Source organism: Triticum aestivum, chromosome 3A, assembly GCF_018294505.1.
Source record: "Triticum aestivum cultivar Chinese Spring chromosome 3A, IWGSC CS RefSeq v2.1, whole genome shotgun sequence".
Lineage (NCBI taxonomy): Eukaryota > Viridiplantae > Streptophyta > Magnoliopsida > Poales > Poaceae > Triticum > Triticum aestivum.
This window is the reverse complement of record NC_057800.1, coordinates 688,986,679-689,007,052: the sequence shown is the minus strand read 5'-3', so window position 1 is coordinate 689,007,052 and position 20,374 is coordinate 688,986,679. Positions and strand designations below refer to the sequence as shown.

At 46.6% G+C, this 20,374-nt stretch overlaps 2 protein-coding genes across 2 annotated transcripts; both read left to right on the top strand.

The window, feature by feature from the left end:
• The first annotated feature begins 389 nt into the window (after positions 1 to 389).
• LOC123059117 (protein LURP-one-related 11-like) lies at positions 390 to 1,239 on the top strand. The gene has a single exon (XM_044481755.1). The coding sequence runs from the start codon at positions 505 to 507 to the stop codon at positions 1,012 to 1,014; it is 510 nt and encodes a 169-aa protein (XP_044337690.1). The 5' UTR covers positions 390 to 504; the 3' UTR covers positions 1,015 to 1,239.
• Positions 1,240 to 11,104: 9,865 nt separating this feature from the next.
• On the top strand, positions 11,105 to 15,878 carry LOC123063247 (2-hydroxyacyl-CoA lyase). Its single transcript, XM_044486991.1, has 2 exons — positions 11,105 to 12,780; positions 15,221 to 15,878. Exons 1-2 carry the CDS (start codon positions 11,374 to 11,376, stop codon positions 15,533 to 15,535), a joined length of 1,722 nt encoding a protein of 573 aa, XP_044342926.1. The 5' UTR covers positions 11,105 to 11,373; the 3' UTR covers positions 15,536 to 15,878.
• The last annotated feature ends 4,496 nt before the right edge of the window (positions 15,879 to 20,374 follow it).

Here is a 20,374-nt window from a genome sequence, read left to right as displayed (position 1 = left end):
ACATGGCTACATATGCTCAAAAAAAAAATGTACATGGCTACATGCCTGCTTTCTTTCTGCTCGCCAAACACAACAATCTATTTTCTGACATATAGTACGTTTCGATCATCCAAATAGTACGTTTCGATCATCCATTTTTAAACTTGATCTCACACACACACACACATGTTCAGCATTGCATTGCATTGTGGTTTAATTATATATCCATGTTTCAACTCCTGGGTGAATCACTAAACATGAGTAGATGGAGCATAAACAACTTTGGTGCCGCTCACAACACTGCCATTAACTACCAGACACGGAATAACGAACGAAGCAGTCTACTTCAGAGCACATCCTGAATAAATAGGCCAAACAGCAGCAGCAGAGCAGAGCCGAGCCGAGCAGAGCAATCTTCTTCTTCTTCGTTCTCTCTTCAATGGCCAAGATCCAGCCCTCCCTGCGGCCACCTCGCCGTCGTCCTCCGATGATCAGCGGCAGGGCCAGCAGGCGTACACGGTGTGGATGAAGTCGCTGGTGTTCAACGGCAACGGCTGCGCGGTGTACGGCCCCGACGGCGCAGTCACCTTCCGCGTCGACAACTACGGCTGCAGGGGCGGCCGCGAGGTCCTCCTCATGGACCGCGCCGGCAACGCCCTCATCACGATCAGGCGCAAGGGCTTCGGCATGTTCAAGAGGTGGGAGGTCCGCCGGTGCGCCCACAACGGCCACCAGGACGAGGAAGCGACGCCGTGGTTCAGCGTGCGGCGGGCCGAGAAGGGCGGGGCCGCCGTGGCGATGCACGGCGGCGCGAGGACGTGCTACAGGATCGACGGGTGCTCCGGCGCGCGCAAGCCCGAGTACAGAGTCCGCGGCGTGGATGGCTCGGTCATGGCGGAGGTGGCGCGGAAGCAGACGTCGGCCGGGGTGGTGCTGGGGGAGGACGTGCTGACGCTTACGGTGGCGCCGGAGGTGGATCACCTGCTCGCCCTGGGCTTGGTCGTCGTGCGTGGCCTCATCAACCGCTCCTTGTGAATTGTGATGCATGGATGGATGAAATGACAATCCTCTTCTTCTGGTTCAATTCTCTAGGTAGGTGGTTCGTGCTACTATTTTCTTCAGACGAACAATTTAGGAAGCTTTTGCCCAAGCCGAGGACATGGTGACTCTTTTTGGTGTATGCTTTTTGACCCTTTCTCAAAGGGTTTTTCAATACCATGGTTGTAACAGAGAGAAGCAAAGTTCATCATTTTTTTCTTTGCGGGGTAGCAAAATTCTTCATTATTTGTACTACCTCCGTTTTAAAATATATGATACCATGGTTGTACCAAAACGTCATATATTTTGGAACAGAAGTAGTATAACAACATAATTGGTTTGATGCCAATGTTGGCAAATACCAAATGTTGACTAATGATTGATTGGTTACCAATTGTTTTTGCCAATCTCACCAAAAAGTTGCCAACTTTTGGTAATTTTGATTTTGGCAAATGTTGACATCAAAATTAGGCTATAAATCTTTGGGTGCCCACTCCCTCTGTATCTAAATATAGGTCTTATGTTTAGATACAGAGGAGTAATAGATTGTACTGTGGTGTTTATTTTGGTCTTCGTTCATGACTTAGAAGGCACAAGCAAGATGTCATGTTTCTCCGTCAAATCGTGGCCCTTTGAAAATCCTAGTCGGATAATATACATCCCTCTGGTTACCCCATCACACACCCAAAAGTGCATGCACTTTTTCTGTTGAGATCAAAAGGTGCATGATTCCACAAGCACACAATGTTAGCATACGAAACTCCAACAAAAGACTTGATGGTCCTTCACAGAATAAACTGAGAAATCTTTTAGAGTACTGAATTTAGTCGCCACCTCGCTGGCCTCTTGGAGGCTGACACACACAAAAATGTTACCCAGTCACTGTCACTTGGAGGCGCAGCGAGCAACTATCGCATTGAAAACGGCTCGCACGAGAAAGTTCAATAGGACACATGGCAACTTCAACGCAAAGAAGAAATAGGAGTGCACATCAACATCAGCCTACTAAAACGACGTATGTATGTGCCAACATAATTAACCCAAGTCAATTTATCGAGGAAAACGAAGTACAGAGTGTATGCGGAGACGGCGAGGGAGATAGCTGCCAGAAAAGAAAATTAAAGGCGGCTTGAAAGGAGCAGGCCATCTCTATCCCTCCCTCCCAAGGTTGGAATAATTCGCCGGCTGGTCGGGATCGGATGTACGCGACAACTTGAGCCTATCGGCGCAGAAGAAGAAGAAGAACTCGAGCCCATGGCGGTGGCCTGTCTTTTGTCAAACAAGGTTAAATTCCACAACCAACTAGTTTAGCATGAAGAATCCATGGAACAAATTAACTACATTGGAAAGACACTGGTAGCAAATTACACTTTGAAATCATCTAGGTGTTTGCGAAATTGTAAATCCCCAGGATCAATTGCATGAACTACGCTTTTGTTTGTATGCTACTCTGAAACCTGTATTTCCTTCACCCTATCACGAGCTAAATTCAGAAACTAGTATAGATGTTGCCAAAACTGATACACATTGTCAAAATTTCAACTATACTGTAATTTTGGGTGGTATAGTCAGTGCATAGTAGTTTTTGTTCGTTAAATGATTGATTTTAGACAATTTAAAATGCTACGCCGGCAACCTATAGGAAAATTGGTATATTTTGGGGGAAAGGAAAAAAAAAGCATGTGCGTACGTGTCTGCGTAGCAGAGAGTAGAGCTCGTTGTCTGTGTCTCCACTCGCGCGTCGTCAGCTCTGATGGATGGCCGGACCTCATGGTCGGTGCCCGTAGGACAAGCAGGCACTTACGGCGAGTCAACATGGGACGAGGAGGAGGGTGCGTGCGAGATGTCGACGTGCATTGGCTGCTCCCTGTCATGTGCAACTGCCCTACCAACTACCCATGCTAAACCTTTTATTAGGGAAACTACCAATGCTAAACCTAGCGGCCTGCTCGTGCAAGGACGGATCCGGGAGCAACTAGTTAACAAGCGCTCCTTCGGAAGCCTCGCAACGATCAACGCCACTTGGCGCGCTCTCGGTCATTTGCCACGTGTCATGCTCTGGACGCTTTCTCTAGACTTTGTTTTTTTATTTTTCCGCACGCGTTTTCGGCTTTTTAGACGGGTTTTTTTTGGTTTTTGTGATGTTTTGGTTTTCCCCCGGTCTTCCTTGGCTTTTTGATCAAAAAAAATTGGAAAAAAAATTTTAAGGCGTAAAAAACGTGTTTTTTTTCTTTTGCGAAAGTCACGGTTTTTTTCCGCGAGAGGCACGCTTGTGCTTTAGCGAGAGTCACGGCCGTGCCTTTCGGAAACGGGAAAAAAACGTGTTTTCTATTTTTTTTTCTTTTGTGCGAGTCATGGTTTTGCTTCCGCGAGAGGCACAGTTGTGCTTTCGCGAGAGTCACGGCTGTGCCTCTCAGAAAGTTAAAAATAAAACACATTTTCTGTTTTTTTTATTTCGCGAGAGTCACGATTTTGCTTCCGCGAGAGGCACGGTTGTGCTTTCGTGAGAGTCACGGCCGTGCCTCTTGGAAAAGGAAAAAAAGACGCGTTTTTTGTTTTTTTTGGTGAGAGTCACGGTTTTGTTTCCGCGACAGGCACGGTTGTGCTTTCACGAGAGTCACGGCCGTGCCTCTCGGAAACGGAAAAAAAGACGCATTTTTTATTTCTTTTTCCTTCCACGAGAGTCACGGTTTTGCTTTCACGAGAGGTACGGGTGTGATTTCGCGAGAGGCACGGGTGTGCCTCTTTCGGAAAGGGAAAAAACCATACTCCCGGTTCGGTTTTTTCGCCTGATTTTTTTCGTCCGGTTTTTTTCATGAAAAAAAGTTCGTCGAAACCTATCAACATGGGATCTAGTTTTAAAGATCTCGACGCAAGGAATCCAATGGTGAAAACGGTTCGAGATTTGGACGCACGGTTTAAAAGATAAAGCGTTTTAAATAAACGAATCTACGAAAAAAGGGAAAACTCCCCGGTTGCGACAAGTGGCGCGCTGCATATGCGCCACTTGTCGCGACATGGGAAAGTGGCGTGTTCTTTGCAACGAATACTCCTTAATTAGTGATTTCGGACGGATCCTTCAGGATTGAACCGGTCGTGTAAAGGGTGCCCCTATATCACGCATTCGGCGAGTCTGGTTTTCGACTTGCTGAAGGGGGGAGCAAGATGGGCAGTCCCACGCGCGCGGGAGGCCACAACCTCTTTCTTCTGTTTTTTATGTTTCATGTTTCCGTCTTTTACTTTATTTTTGCACTTTTCTTTATGCTTTAAAATATTCTAAATATATGTGTTATAAAAAACACTCTAAAAACCTTTAAAAATATTGAACAATTATTTGAAAAATGATAATCAAGCATTCAGAAAAATGTTGGACGTGTATAGAAAAATTGTTGATCATGTATTAAAAAAATGATGAAGTGTTTTTATCATGTATATAAAAATGTTAATGAAGCATTTAGAAAGATGTTGAACAAGTATTTGAAAAAAAAATATCAAGCATTTGGGAAATGAAAAATGTGGACCATCTATTAAAAAATGATGAATTTTTTATGATCTATATAAAAATGTTAATCAAGCATTTGAAAAAATGTTGAACAAGTATTTGATAAAGTTAATCAGGTATTTGGAAAATGATAAATGTGTATAGAATTTTTTTAACGATGTAAAAATGATGAAAAATAATAATCATGTGTATAAAAATGTTAATCAAGCATTTGAAAAAAATGAAAAAGTTTTTGAAAAATGTTAATCAATCATTTGGAAAATGTTAAATGTGTATAGAATTTCTTGTTCACTATGTATGAAAATTTTGTTAATCTTTTTATATGAAAATTTTGTTAATTAAGCATTTAAGGAAATGTATAGAAAAAATGCTACTCTTGTATGTCAATCTAGCATTTGAAAAATATTAAAAATGTGTATACAAAAAATGTCGATCATGTATTAAAAAATTGTTAATCCTTATATACGAACACTGTTAATCAAGCATTTTAAGAAAATGTATAAAAAATATTGATGATGTATTCAAAAAATGCTTGTCTTGAATTTTAGAAATGTTGGTCAAGCATTTAGAAATTGTAAAAAATCCGTATACAAAAGTTGACAATGTATTTAAAAAATTAAATATGTATTTATAAAAATGTTGTTAATATATTCAAAAAATGTAGAATAAATCAAAAAATAAATAAAAATAAACCAAATTAAATGTTAAACAGAAGAAACTTATGCAAAAAGAATGAAGAAACAATAAATCGAAGAAGAAGAAGGGAAAGATACAAAAGAAAATGAAAAAGAAAAAACTGAGAAAACTGAAAAAATAAGAAAACCAGAGAAGAAACAAAAAAATGAAGGAAAACAAACAAATGAAGCAGAGTCGAACTAGCGAACCGATCGACCGCTCACGAGCGAACTTGGCGTGGCAGCAATCGAAAAAAAATGGGCCGGCCGAGCTGCTACAGGATATGAAAAATCCTTAAGCAAGAGCAGTTAGCGTCTCGCCTAATGCGAGACATAACTCTCACGTCGTGTAAAGGGGATGAGGGTCTGCAGCCTCCAGCCTGCATGTGGTGGACTGGGCTGCGAAGCATTGGTAAAAGAAAATGCAAAAACCTGGACGAGCCACAACCCAGTTCAACCCCAATTAAGGCCTCTTTTAGTTCATAGGATAGGATTATCATAGGAATAGGAATTTTGTAGGAAATAAAACGTCATGTATCTCAAATTCTATGAGTAGGAATAGGAAACGAGATGTCATTTGGTTGACATCAAAGGAATTTTTCCATTGAGTCTAGGCTCATTTTTATTTTCCTATGAAATGTGAAGGATAGGAACCAATCCTATGTAGAAATAGGAATCTATTTCTATGAACCAAAGGTCTCTAAAGAAAAAAAATCCTATAAAAATCCTATCCTCTAAAATTCCTATGAAATTCTTCCAAACCAAAGGAGGCCTAAGCTTTGCCCCTCCTTATGGGATACGGTGAGTGAGTTTGTACCTTATAGAGATGAGTGTACATGAGCATCTATGATGGTACTACGTACAAAATAAAAGTTGGCTGAATTTATAATTTGGGTAAATCTATTTCGTGAACGAAGAAGAAACAAAGTTGAAGGGGAAGAAAAGAAAGCCGGTGGGTCCTAATCTAATAATTTAGAAAATCAACTTGTCTAAAATAAGTTTTTCTTTTTAGGACCATGGCAAAACTTAAACCAAGGATGAAACCTACTCGTCTCTCATTACAATTCTAGCATCTAAAGGGACGTTAGTGACCATAGAGAAATCGCCTGTTCTCCTTGCTATGGCTGCCAGTTTGTGGGCCAACTTGTTTTTGTCCCTGGTGACGATGTTGATTTCCGAGCTAGGGAAGGTAGAAAGGATCCTTTTTCATGTCAGATTGCACAGCATGACAGGCTGATCTGCATATCTGACTAGATTGCAGTCCTCGTCCAAATCCGGCGTTGTCCGTTTCAAGAACCAGTTGGCCATCGAAATGAATTGCTAATTCTGTGAGACCCATCATAGTTGTTGCGCCTTCTGCTTCTGCCGAGTTGCAACAGCCAAGTCTACGCCCGACCGAGATAAGGGCATGCCCCTTGTGGTTCCTAGCCACAACACCTCCCCACGTTTCTCCTGTTTCCTCTTTGCCCGGGTCCGGAGCAGACCACTTAGGCCTTGTTCGGTTGCGGGTGAATCCGAGTGGATTGAAGGGGTTTGAGGGGGATTTAAACCTTTTCCAAGTCAAAATATGAACCAATCCCTGCCAATCCCCTCCAATCCTCTTGGGGAGAGGATTAACCGAACAAAGCCTTACTGGGCACTGGGATTACCGGTATGCAAACTCTTTCTGGGAATAAGGACTGTTTATTCTTCGGCCCCACATCGGTAATGTCACATGCGGCCACCATGAGATCTTCTTTTAGCCTAAGCAGATACTGCACTGAACCAAAGACGGTGTCTTTCTTATCGCCATGCACCAGGTTGTTCCTCAGATTCCACGCCCGCCAAAGGACCAACAGAATGTTATTTCTGACATTCTTTGTTTGAGACATCAATAGCATCTGAAGTCAATCCACTCCAGTATATCTGAGATCAGACTCCCTAGGCAATCCCCAATAGTTTCTCATTGCATGCCTTAGCGCCCGGCTTCTTGTGCAGGTGATAATGGCATGGAATTCGTCTTTTTTCTCCATCCCACAGATTTCACACACATTGTCATCCACTATGGTTCGTCTGAATGTGTTATGCTTTGTGGGCAGGGAATTAGTGGCCACTCTCCAACCGAAAAATCTTGACCTTTTCCGGAATATCTGCCTTCCAAATAACACCCCGAATGATGCGGTCACCCGGCTCGCTTGAAGAACTTGTCGCCCTCTCTGTTTTATTTCTTTGGATCGTGTCTGCAAGTTTATAGGCGCTCTTGACTGTAAAAGTCCCAGATTTTTCGTAATGCCATGCTACACAATCCTCCACATCCTCTCTTGGAATTCTTAACTTGCAAATCTCATCCGCATCGAACTCATGGAAAATTTGTTTCACTAGTTCCATCTTCCACTCCTTTGTTACCGGGTCAATCAGTTGATTGACCCATCAGAGTCTTGACCTCCATATGAAAGCAGCAACTTTTAGTTCTTCTTTCCTCGTGATCCATTGATCTTTTGTTATTTGTATGCTTCTTTCATTTTCTATACGCCAAATCAGACCATTTTTCAACAGTTCGAGTCCAAACTCAATCCCCCTCATGCAGGAGAGGCATCTGATGAGAAAACCGTGTCGATGACTTTTCCATTGGGGTAGTATTTAGACTTTAGTACTCTTGCGCATAGACTCTCTGTTTTAGTAAGCAGCCTCCACCCTTGCCTTGCCAGAAGGGCCAGCCTCATAAAACTGTTGCGCGAGCATATTCATTGATTTGATTTTCTTTTAACACAGCATATTGATTGATAACCATTTTAGCTGGAACTATATTGAGTTTTTTTTACTGCAAATAGACTTTATTTCTCAAATAATAGACATGTCATTTACAAGCAGATGAGAAATAAAATCAGGGATCTCATCATCCCAAGAACTAGAAGATCTAGTAGTAAAAGAGTTCTTTGCTAATTCATCTGCCACCTGATTGGCCTCTCTATAGCAATGTCTGAAGGATATGGACGCAAAGTCCATCATAAGTTGTTTACACTCTGTGATGATAGCTACCTCCGGGCCTAAATAATCATCAACTTGGTTCAGCGAGTCCACTGCGAACGAACAATCTGATTCAATTTCTATGTTATTGCATCCAATGTGAATTGCCAAGTATATCCCGTTTCTGATGGTAGTTAGCTCAGTTGAGTCAACTCCACTGATGTTTGGAACAAACCAACTTGCTGCAGCAATAAAATCACCCGGTAGTCCCGAGCCACAACACCACAAGCACCTGAAAGTGTTTCATACTGAAAGGAAGCATCAACATTTATCTTCACGATCCCATATCCTGGTTTCCTCCACATGTGGTCGTTCTTACATATTGGTCCTTTGGGTATAGTTGACCTGAGGAAATTTGTCGCCAAAACCTTGATGGCTAGTGCAGTTTTTTCCGGCGTTTGGACTTTGACTCCCTTTACTATCTGTCGGCGCTGCCACCATATATACCATGCTGCTACAACAGCAAGCTCCGCCATTGGTACCTCCGCATCATTGCCCTAAAGCTTTGATAAAATTTCCAGCATAATAGATCCTGATCTGTCCTCGGCGACAGCTTTCCGTATGACTTGTAGCAAGCCCAGCCGCTCCCAAACATCCGTCGCTCGTCGGCACCTAAATAAGCAGTGTTGAATGTCTTCTGCTCCGACTAAACAAACTGGACATTGAGCTGAGCATGGGATGTGTCGGCTTGCTAATACACCAAAGCATGGGAGGGCGCCATGCAAAACTTTCCATGCAAAATGTTTTATCTTCCCTGGTATTTTCAGCTTCCACATATCCTTCCAAACTGAGTTTATATTTTCTGTACCTTGCCCATCAGCTCGCACCCACTGTGCCCCATGTTGATGTCCAAACTCCTTATGATAAGCCGATCGCACGGAAAACGTGCCTGATCGTGTATAGTTCCAAGCCACAAAGTCTTCCGTCAAGTGATAATTCAAGGGGATTTGTAATATTCTATGAACATCAAGAGGAGAGAACACATCATGAATTAGATCCTCATCCCACTGGCCTGTGTACGGATTTATTAACTCATCAACCTTTGAAAGCATTGTTGCCCCCTATTCGTGATTACTTTCCTTGTGACACTTGATGGAATCCATGGATCATGCCAGATATCAATTTGAGCTCCACTTCCAACACGCCAAATGCAACCCCGCTTAAAAGTCTGAATACCCGCGACAATACTCTGCCAAGTATAAGAAGAGCCTTTTTTTGGTCCAGCTTTTAATATGTCACCATCTGGGTAATATTTTCCCTCGGAACTTGTGCACACAAAGAATTCGGGTTTTGGATTAGTCGCCAACACTGTTTTGCTAACATAGCAAGATTAAAACTGTGCAAGTCTCTAAAACCCAATCCCCCTTCCTTCTTCGGAATACACAACCTCCACCACGCAAACCAATGCATTTTCTTTTTTCCCTCATTGTCACCCCACCAGAACCCAGCAATTTCATCAGTGATAGACTTACAGATTCCTTTAGGCAATTTAAAAACTGACATTGCATAAGAAGGTATTGCTTGGGCTACCGACTTTACCAGTACCTCTTTACCTTGCATCGAGAGTGTTTTCTCCTTCCACCCCTTCAACCTATGGCAAACTCTATCGATAAGTGCTGGAAACAGTCAGTTCTGTCGACTCCCACCATTGTAGGGAGACCCAAGTATGTGTCAGATAGAGCTTCTGTCTCAATATTTAATTCTGTACACACATTCTCCCTGGTATTGACATTAGTATTAGGACTAAAAAATATACTCGATTTAGCATTACTAACTAGTTGCCCAGAACTAGCACAATATGTGTCAAGAATCTTTTTGAGTGTACTTGCATTATGTGAGTCCGCCTTCATTAGGACCAAGGAGTCATCTGCAAACAATAAATGTGAGATATGGGGAGCATTTCTACAAACACGGACCCCTTCCAGACCTCCAATTTCCTGTTCATGAGCTAATAAGCTTGAAAGACCCTTAGAGCACAAGAGAAATAAATAAGGTGATAATGGGTCGCCCTGTCTGAGCCCTCTTGTGGGAGCGAATTATTCAATTTCTGTATTATTGAACCGGACCCTATAGCTTACTGAAGATACACACTCCATGATAAGCTCCACCAAATGTGCATGAAATCCCATCCGCAACATTATTTTTTTTCCAAAAAGCCCCATCAACACGGTCGTAGGCTTTGTTCATGTCCAGCTTCACGGCACAAAATCCATTTGATCCATGTGTTTTTTTCTTGATTGCATGAAAACACTCATAAGCTACCAACACATTATCAGTAATAAGTCTGCCTGGGACGAAAGCACTTTGTGTTGGATATATAATTTCAGAAAGGATTCGTTTTAGTCTGTTTGCAAACATTTTTGAAATTATTTTATAAACCACATTGCAAAGACTGATTGGCCTGTATTGCGTAATTACCTCTGGACTATTGACCTTGGGAATTAGCACTACATTTGTTGAATTCCATCCTGAAGGGATCTTTCTTTTATTTTATAGCATTGAGCACTTCATCAGTCAACTCGTCGCCTACAATGTGCCAAAATCTTTTAAAAAAGATAGCATGAAGTCCGTCCGGGCCAGGAGCCTTCAAATCTCCTATTTGAAATAAAGCTTGGCGAACATCCTCCCTCGTGTACTCAGCCAAAAGCATATTATTCATATCGACGATCACCACGGGTTTTACAGAGTTCATCAATCCTTGATCCACCACACCCATATCGAATGTGAAGAGGCCGTGGAAGTAGTCCCTAATTAGAGACTTAAGATTATCATTATCATCCACCCAGGAATCACTACTACTCTTGAGCTTTTTTATTACTAAATATATTGAGTTGCCTATGTATGTTGGCCTGATCATTTCAGTAGAGGGGAAAGTGCTTTTGAACATGATGAGTCTATGCCGACTATGGGCAAAAGAACAGAACAGGTTTGGTGGACGACAGGAGCAGAGCAAAAGGAACACTCTTCCTCTACATCCAGCAGATTTCCCCACCGGCCGCGGCCGCCGGAAGCCACCGGAACCAGATACACCGCAGGCTCCGGGGAGGCGCATCTGCTCCGCCGCGCCCGCCGGCACGCCGCCGCCTGTGACTACTGACCCCCTTATAAACTTCCGTGAACCACCCACCCAACCCGAGCCGGATCAGAGAACCCATCCCCACACCACCACCACAGATGGCGTCCGACTCCGCCGCGACGGTCGACGGCAGCGCGCTGGCGGGGCGGGCGCTGGCGGCCGCCGGGGCGCGGCACATGTTCGGGGTGGTGGGCATCCCGGTGACCTCGCTGGCCTCCCGCGCCGCCGCCGCGGGCTGCCGCTTCCTCGCCTTCCGCAACGAGCAGTCCGCGGGGTACGCCGCCGCGGCCTACGGCTTCCTCACGGGCCGCCCCGGCCTGCTCCTCACCGTCTCCGGGCCCGGCTGCGTCCACGGCCTCGCCGGCCTCTCCCACGCCACCGCCAACGCCTGGCCGCTCCTCATGGTCTCCGGCTCCTGCGACCAGCGAGACGCCGGCCGGGGCGACTTCCAGGAGCTCGACCAGATCGCCGCCACCAAGCCCTTCGCCAAGCTCGCCGTCAAGGCCGCCGCCATCGCCGACATCCCCCGCCTCGTCTTCCAGGCCCTCGCCGCCACCGTCGCCGGCCGCCCCGGCGGCTGCTACCTCGACATCCCCTCCGACGTCCTCCACCAAACCCTCGCCGAATCTGAGGCGGCCTCCCTCATAGCGGAGGCCGTGGCCGCGGCCGGTTCCGCCGATCCGTCCCCGCCGAAACACAAGTCCCTGGACCAGGGCATCGTGGAGGCGGCCGAGCTGCTCCGGCGCGCGGAGCGGCCGCTGGTTGTGGTCGGGAAGGGCGCGGCGTACGCCCGCGCCGAGGAGGCGATCCAGAAGCTGGTGGACACCACCGGCATCCCCTTCCTTCCCACTCCCATGGGGAAGGGGGTCGTGCCGGATGTGCACCCACTCTCCTCCACCGCCGCGCGTTCCCTCGCCATTGGGCAGTGCGATGTGGCGCTCGTCGTCGGCGCGAGGCTCAACTGGTTGCTTCACTTCGGTGAGCCTCCCAAGTGGTCCAAGGATGTCAAGTTCATACTTGTGGACGTTTCTGAAGATGAAATTGAGCTTCGGAAGCCCCAGGTCGGTCTGGTTGGGGATGCAAAGAGAGTCGTTGAGCTCCTCAACAGGGAGATCAAGGATCAGCCATTCTGCTTGGCGCGATCGCACCCGTGGGTTGATGCAATCACCAAGAAGAGCAAGGATAATGTGCTTAAGATGGAGGCACAGCTTGTGAAGGATGTTGTGCCGTTCAATTTCATGACACCCATGCGGATCATTCGTGATGCGATCCTTGCCGAGGGGAGCCCTGCTCCAATAGTGGTCTCGGAAGGGGCCAATACCATGGATGTTGGCAGGGCTGTGCTTGTGCAGAATGAGCCAAGGACAAGACTGGATGCAGGGACATGGGGAACGATGGGTGTTGGGTTGGGGTACTGTGTTGCAGCAGCAGTGGCTGAGCCAGAACGGCTCGTAGTTGCTGTGGAGGGCGACTCTGGATTTGGTTTCAGTGCAATGGAGGTTGAGGTACGTGTAATGGCATCCGCTACTTGGTTTAATTTGCGCAAAAGTATTATTGCTACCTTGTTTGTTTCATGTTGTTATTTTCTTTTGCTATTATATCATGCTGTTGTGAGCTGAAATTGACATTTTTGGTTGAGCCAAACAAGGGTAGTAGATTGGGCACTTCATGCTATTGTCAATGAGCATTTCTACCGTGCTTAGAAGGTACCACAAGGTACTGGTACTTCCTAAGCAGAACTGAACAATGAAAAGTAGGTACAATTTCTTACTGGGTTACAGATGCCAAAAGAGAGGATCAACCACACATCTCACACAGCAACATAAATTAATCTTCAGAAGACATCTTTAACTCATTAACACAGAAACACAGACACTATACACCAGCATTCTATACTTTACAAACAGCCATAGGTAAAATTGAGTAGTGGGAGCAGTGGCAGGGGTGGATGAGCATGGATGGGAGGATGCACCCAAGCGGTTGGATCTGAAAAGGAGTACCTCGAGGTCAGTGCGGAGACAAGTTCCGGCTGGTGGTACCCTGTAATGTCGGATATGTGTTTGAGGTTGATACTGATGGCGATGAACCTGTGACGCTTGCGCAGCCGATGCTGCAGTTACTGCCGGCGGCCTGCTACACCTAGGCCGGACTTGGAGATGGAAGCAAAGCAGGGTTGAGAGGTTGTCCAGCTAGGGGAACTCATGGAGGAGGCGTGTGGGGGTTGACATTATGGTTGCCCGTTAGAGTTGTTAGAGGCATAGACGGGCTTCTTTTTCTTACTCATAAACAGTAGGGGAGGGTTTGCACGTGTGTGAAGTTTTTGCAAGTAGCCAGTGAGGGATAGGGTTGTACCCGGTAGTCTCTGCGATCAGAAAATGCCATGAAACATTGCTATTCTACCCTTGTGACTTGGTACCTCCACCTTCACAGCGTCTTGGCATGTAGTACCAGAAGGTACCAAGCAATTATAGCCATTATATGGGGACACGATATGAACCGCTGAGCTGCCTTTCCAGGACAGTAGAAATGACCATTGTCAATAATTCAGACAATACTAGACACATCATCCAAGTACATCAACTCTCACAAGTATTATTGGTAACTATGATTTCTCGAACACACTCTTATCTATGACTTCATGGCAAAAAGGCTCAATTGGTACACAAAGATGAATTGCCATTTAAATAGTATATTTCACACATTAATTTCACAGTTTGATATGCCCCTTGCAAAATGTTGCACAAACTACACTTTTATCATTTCCGTAGTCTATGCTGTTTTTCCAACAAGTATGGTCCTTGAAATTGATTCTTAAAGCTGTGGTTTGGTAGTTTTGACAAAAAAAAAATAGGTGCCTGAGGATTGTTCATGCTGGTGCATTTGTAAATACATGTCTTGAATGTAGAAAACCTGTTTTGGCAACTTACAGATATCACCAGCATTGTAAACACAAATGTGCTGTTGGGTGAGGATGAAAAAAGTCCTTAGGCTATTTAGTGGCGGGAAAAAAAAGCATCGAACATGCCTAAAAAGCACTAAGCAACGCCACCATTGCCCAGCCACCTCTAGATTCACCAAATATCAGTAGAACAGAACTCCATTCCAGGGGTCTCCAGATGTTTCGCGATAGTGCCCAACTGCCCATAATCGTAGCAATCTTGCACACGAGAATAGCCTGGTTTGGATGACGAAAAGCTTTTTTATAAAATATAACGTCATTGTGGCACAACAAAATAACCCAACAAACTGCCACAGGTCCACACATGGTAGTAGAGTGAAGATTCCATCCTAGACCATCTAACCATTGCCCAAACAATGTGTGTTGCTAGTTGAAGGATTTAAATTGAAATCTATGCGCACTAACCCCCACATGAAGCGAGCAACATGACAATCAAAGGAGGTGCTGGATAGCCTCATCATGTCCGAGCAACACGACTTCCTTCCTTGCCGGTTTCTTTTGAGCAAATTATCTTTGGTGAGAATTACCACTCGACCCAATTCCACAGGTGAGAGTGAGACAATAGTACATTGAATGGACAGTAAATTGTCCTTTCTGACCCCATGTGTGGCAATCAGGCCCATCAGATAATTGGACCTGTGCTACCAATTCATTCCATGGTACCAGTTGGAGAATCATTCTAGTGACTTATACATCATCAAACTTTTGGCTGTTACTCTTATCGGTTATATGTTTTTTCTTTGTTTGCCAGCTTCATTCAGATGGCCTTTGTTGTTTCTAACAGCCTTGTTTAGGTATCCTTCATGTGGGCCTTGCTTATTTTGTTTGTTGTGTGTGTTTGTGCCTGATAACTAGTCTGACCTTGAAGAAAATGGTTTTTCCTTGTAAATAAAATAGTTGTATGACACATCAAACATTTTTTTCCACTACGTTGGACCAAATACAGATCTCCTAACTATCTACAATCTTCTGTTTTTACTTTGCAGACCTTGGTGAGGTACCAGCTGCCCGTTGTCGTCATTGTGTTCAACAACAACGGTGTCTACGGTGGGGACAGAAGAGGCCCAGATGAGTTAACAGGCCCCTACAAAGATGACCCCGCGCCAACCTCCTTCGTTCCTGGGGCAGGTTACCACCAGATGATGGAAGCGTTCGGAGGAAAGGGTTATCTCGTCGAGACACCGGACGAGCTAAGATCTGCCCTCTCGGAGTCGTTCCGCGCCAGGAAACCGGCGGTGATCAATGTCACCATTGACCCATATGCAGGGGCGGAGAGCGGCAGGATGCAGCACAAGAACTGAGTGCGCCCGCAGGTGCGATGTTGAAGGGTTCATTGCTCTGTATTGCAGCTGGCGTGTTGAAATCAAAATGGACACCCCGAGGAACTAAGATCTGAACCTACTTGTCGCTGCCCCTGAAATAAGAAGCCCTACTGGCACTGGATAGTCTCGACTTCGCCGGTGGCGTGTGACTTTGTATATTGTGTTTGTGGACACTAGCAATTGATTGTATACTTGTATAATTCAAGTGTTAGCGGCAGAGTGCAACTGGGACTACTGCTGCGTATCGGTCGCGCAATTCTGTTGAGCTTTTCTGGAAGGTGCCCCATTTAGCGAAAATTGCTAATGAAGCCTGAATTTTTTTATGCTCCGAAAATTTCTGAAAAAATTACACACATACCTATGAATGTATACTACTTGCGTGTAAAGTTTCACGGCGACGTGAGCTACACTAAAATAACAAAATCATAATGTTTCTAGCTAATGAAGCCTGAAATTTTTTTATTTTCCAAAAATTTCTGAAAAAAATACACACACACATACCTATCTATGAATGTACACTACTTGCGTGTAAAGTTTCACGGTGAAATACATTTTTTACGTGAGCTACACCAAAATAACAAAATCATAATGTTTCTAGCACATGTACTATTCACTATTAAGATATACTCCATGGACATGATTTTGTTTGGCCATGGGTTTTTTTTGCGAGCTCACACAAATGTATTTCATAATAAAAATTTACATACATCTATAAGTACTTATGTATGTATTTTTCTGCTTTTTAGAATAAAAAAATGAATTTTAAATTATGAAATACTTCCATGGAGCCCTAGAACTAAAAAGCCTCACTACCAATTATACTTGGCCATCCGTCGGGCCGGGCCTAACAAAGCCCAAGGCGGAAAACCTAGGCTCAGGTCCGGCTGTCGGGCCTAGTTTTTAGGCCCGAGCTCGTCCCGTCAGTGAAAAGGCCCACCGAGCCTCGGGCCTAAAACGCAAAAAAGTCAAGCCCAGGCCCGACCCGACGTGTGCTTCAGGCTCAAAACTTAGGCCCAGGCCTGGCCCGTGGGCAAGACCGGGTCGGGTCAAGTCGGGCTTTTTTTGGTCAGGCCGGGTATCCCATGGTCAGGTATACTACCAATCCATTTAGTTGTTATACTACAAATTGCCTAAAAAAAGTTGTTATACAAGTGGAACAAGACCTGTAGCTTTTTTCGGACGATGTTCGACATGTACTAGAGCATGTCAGCCGCCGACTCGAAGAGTTGCGTGGATTCCTCCCCCGTGGGAGATGTGAAGAGAAATGTAGATGGAGCTCTACCCGAAGGGAACAGTAGAAGCGTAGCTGCTGCTATATTTCAGTTGAGGATGGAAAGTTCTTAGAGTCTTCGGCAATATTAATCATGGGGTCATGGAGCCAACTACTCTATCTGTAAAGAAATATAAGAGCATTCAATTGGAACCCCCGCCTCTCCCATGGACTCTGCGGCTCATAGACGCCTCCCTCCCAACCCCGCCTCACATGCCCGCCACTATAGCTTCTCGTCCGCCTCGTCAGCTCCCTTTTCTCCTCAGCACCGGAACATGTAAGGATGAAAATGAGACCATTGCACCATCAGGGAGGTGCATGAGCCACCGCTGGACAGAGGGAGGGGGATGTTCAAGATGCCTTTAGGGCTCATTTGGTTGATGAGGAAGGAAAACCCAGGGTGGCATACCAGCAGGAGAGATTTTTCCTGTGCTCATGGGATCCCCTCTCACAATAGGGAGATGTTTCGCGATAGTGCCCAATGGGTGCCATTTGGGCGTCATGGGGAAGGGCAGGGAAGTTTGACGAAGCAACCAAATCAGATCAGATATATTACAGGGAGGAAGGAGATCGTGGGTATGAAGCTCCTCGCGTGCAGTCGATTTTAACAAAGAATGCGTCACTGCTGGCAGGAGGGAGCAGACGAGTCCGCAAGCTTCGCTGCTCGAGGGAGGAAGGCGTTGGAGGAGGCGAGGGGATTCGCGAGACAAAGGAAGTGCAATATAAGAGAATGCCCTAGGAACTCATTTTGCATGAACATCTGGTTTCAGTTTTCACCATACTATGTACTAATATACGTTGTTGAAGAATATACACTATGGAAGCAATGTATTATTATCTTTGTTGAAATTTCAAGGTTGAAAGGAATGGATATTTGAACAGAATTGAAGAGAGTTCATTTTGATTGTCCATAGTTTCATAAAAATGTCGGTAGCATCGAGATACATCTTCAGTTGGTATGATCAAGAGTTCACGTTAATCAATGATTGAATATATTGAAGTAACCGCTCTATTAGAATGTCACACATCATTATTTGAACACCGTTTATAGAATGTCAGGACGACGAAGAAGGTGCTAAAGTTTGTAGGGATGTGGTTTGAAACAAAGTAAAACACACACACACACACACACACACACATTATATATTTTTTAAATATAAAATGCAGGTGGCTACTTTCTCATCTTTAAAATTTAAACAGCAGAAGCGGACCGGGACCACCCAGAACCTGCCTCCCAACCGGACCAGCGCTGCGTGGTGTGGAGAGGAGAGAGCTCGGCGACCGCCACACCCACACGCGTCGGTGGCATACGCGCCGGGCTTGACAGCGTCCAACCAGTCAGCACCCTCTTTTCTTTCCAACAACTGAAGGGCGTGCACCGTGTCGTCGGACAGAATTTCTCCGAATTCCCCCACTTCAATCATCAGAATCTGCCCCGTGCGTTTGCACTGATGCTCGCGGGAGTACTTATCCCCACAACGGAAGCACAAGCCATTAGCTCTTCGGAATTCTCGTAGTTGTCGTTCCCGAGCAAAATCATCGTTCGCTGGCCGCGGTTGCGCTGGTGCTGGCCGGACTGGAATGATGGCTGCTGTAGATGCGTGAGGAGGTGGGCGACCCACTGGCACGATCCGATGGCGTTGTGTGCGTTGTCGCTCCAACTCCTCTTCCTGAATCCTTGCAAACACTGCTGCTCGAGTGATACTGGAGGGGGCCTGAAGGCGGACGCCCAGCCGGAGTTCATCCTTGAGGCCCAGCAGGAACTGTGAGATGAAAAACTGCGGGCTCAAGTGCGGATCCAGAGACAGCAAGTGATACATCGATGTCTCGAACTGCTGGCGATACTCTTGCACGCTCCCAGTCTGACGCAATTGCACAAGCTGATGCATCTGCGCTTCGAATTCTTCAGGTCCAAACTCTGCTTCCACTGCTGTCCTGAAGGCGGGCCACGACAGAGCAGGGTGCGTCTGTTTGTACGCCTGAAGCCACATGGCTGCAAGCCCATCCATATACAGGCCGGCGATGGCGACCCAACTGTGCTGCGGCACCCGGTAGAGCTCGAAGTAAGAGAGACACCGCTCCAGCCAGATGCGCGGCGCGTCGCCGTCGAAACGGGGGAAGTCATGCTTGGGCGGCTTGGTGTATTGCTCGGCGCCCCGCTCGTACGCCGTGGGAGAGTTTTGCAGCAGCAGGGGCGGCCCGTGGTTGACGAGCCGGGCGAACGGCAGCTGCGCTGCGCCCTCCGTGTAGAGTGGTGGTGGCGGGGGTGGACGGGTCATCGTAGGCGGAGGTGGTGGTGCGGGGTGGAAGGGGCCTGAGATCGTCGACGCTCCGGACCCAGATGCCCCGAGATGGCTTGTCGCGGCGGGATCGACAGGCGGAGGGGATTTGCGGGCCTCATCCACATCCGCCTGCGTCAGATCGATCTGCTTCGCCAAGTGCTTGAGCTCGTTGGAGACTTGGTCGTTGTAGGTGACTTGTGCGTGGTGGCGCTCGTCGGCGGTCTTCTGGTGGTCGTCGAGGCGGCGCAGGATGGTCTCGAGGAGGCCTTGCATCTTGTCGGTGGTTTCCGTCATCGCATCCAGCACGCGACGGGTCTGCACGGAGGGCTTGGACGGTGCCGTGGTCGCGATCCAGATCAAAGCGAACCCCGAGTAGGATTTCGAGCGAGCGCGCCGGGGCGGCTCGCACCTAGCTCGGTGGGTGTTACCGCCGATCGAGGACACAGCGACAGCGACGGTGGTGGCGGAAAAAAATTTCGGAGGCTCTGATTACCAGATTGTCATGACCCAAGGGGGAGGAGGGGAGAAGGGGATGAGATCTGATCGGAGAGGAGAAAGCAGGGATGAGGAGGGAGCTTGGCGAAGGGGAAAGGAGATTCAATATTCATTACTCGCTGCCCACGCATTCCGTCACGGTACATTAAGTAGCTGTCCTCGCGGGCTCACACACACACCCACAGTGGGCTGGACCCAACACACCACATGGCCTCCGGCCCAAACACAACACACACACCAGTTGCGGTTCAGTTAACAGTAGTTACTGAACTGCACTTGCAGTCCGCTGCAGATCGTCATCTACAGGCGTGACACCGGATTAGTTTACTCGCCGTCGCGGTGGAGATGCCGGGCGACGCCGAGACCATCAGCCAACGGACGATGATGATTAGCTAGTGGGATTAGTTTAATGGAGGCCCGGCCGGCTGCCGCGGCGATGGGAACGGGGGACAGTCGTCCGATGCCGCGACCGCGCCACCCCCGCCCGTATCCGGTCCGGTATCCTCCCTCCCCTCCGTCGTGTCTGTCTTCTCCCGCCGCTTCACACGCGCCGTTCATCACAAATCTTTCCGAGGATAGGATGGGAACAGGATGGGTTCGAATCCAATCCAACACCTGAGACCGGATGGGTCGGCTTGCTCACGGCGTCCCTTTCTTTGTGTCGTCCATGTGCGGAAGGTGCGCTGTATGATTTTTTTTCTTTTTGGCATCTTGGCTCCTTCCTTCGTGCCGTCGTAAACGTTCGTGCACACACACAATGCATGCGGTTGA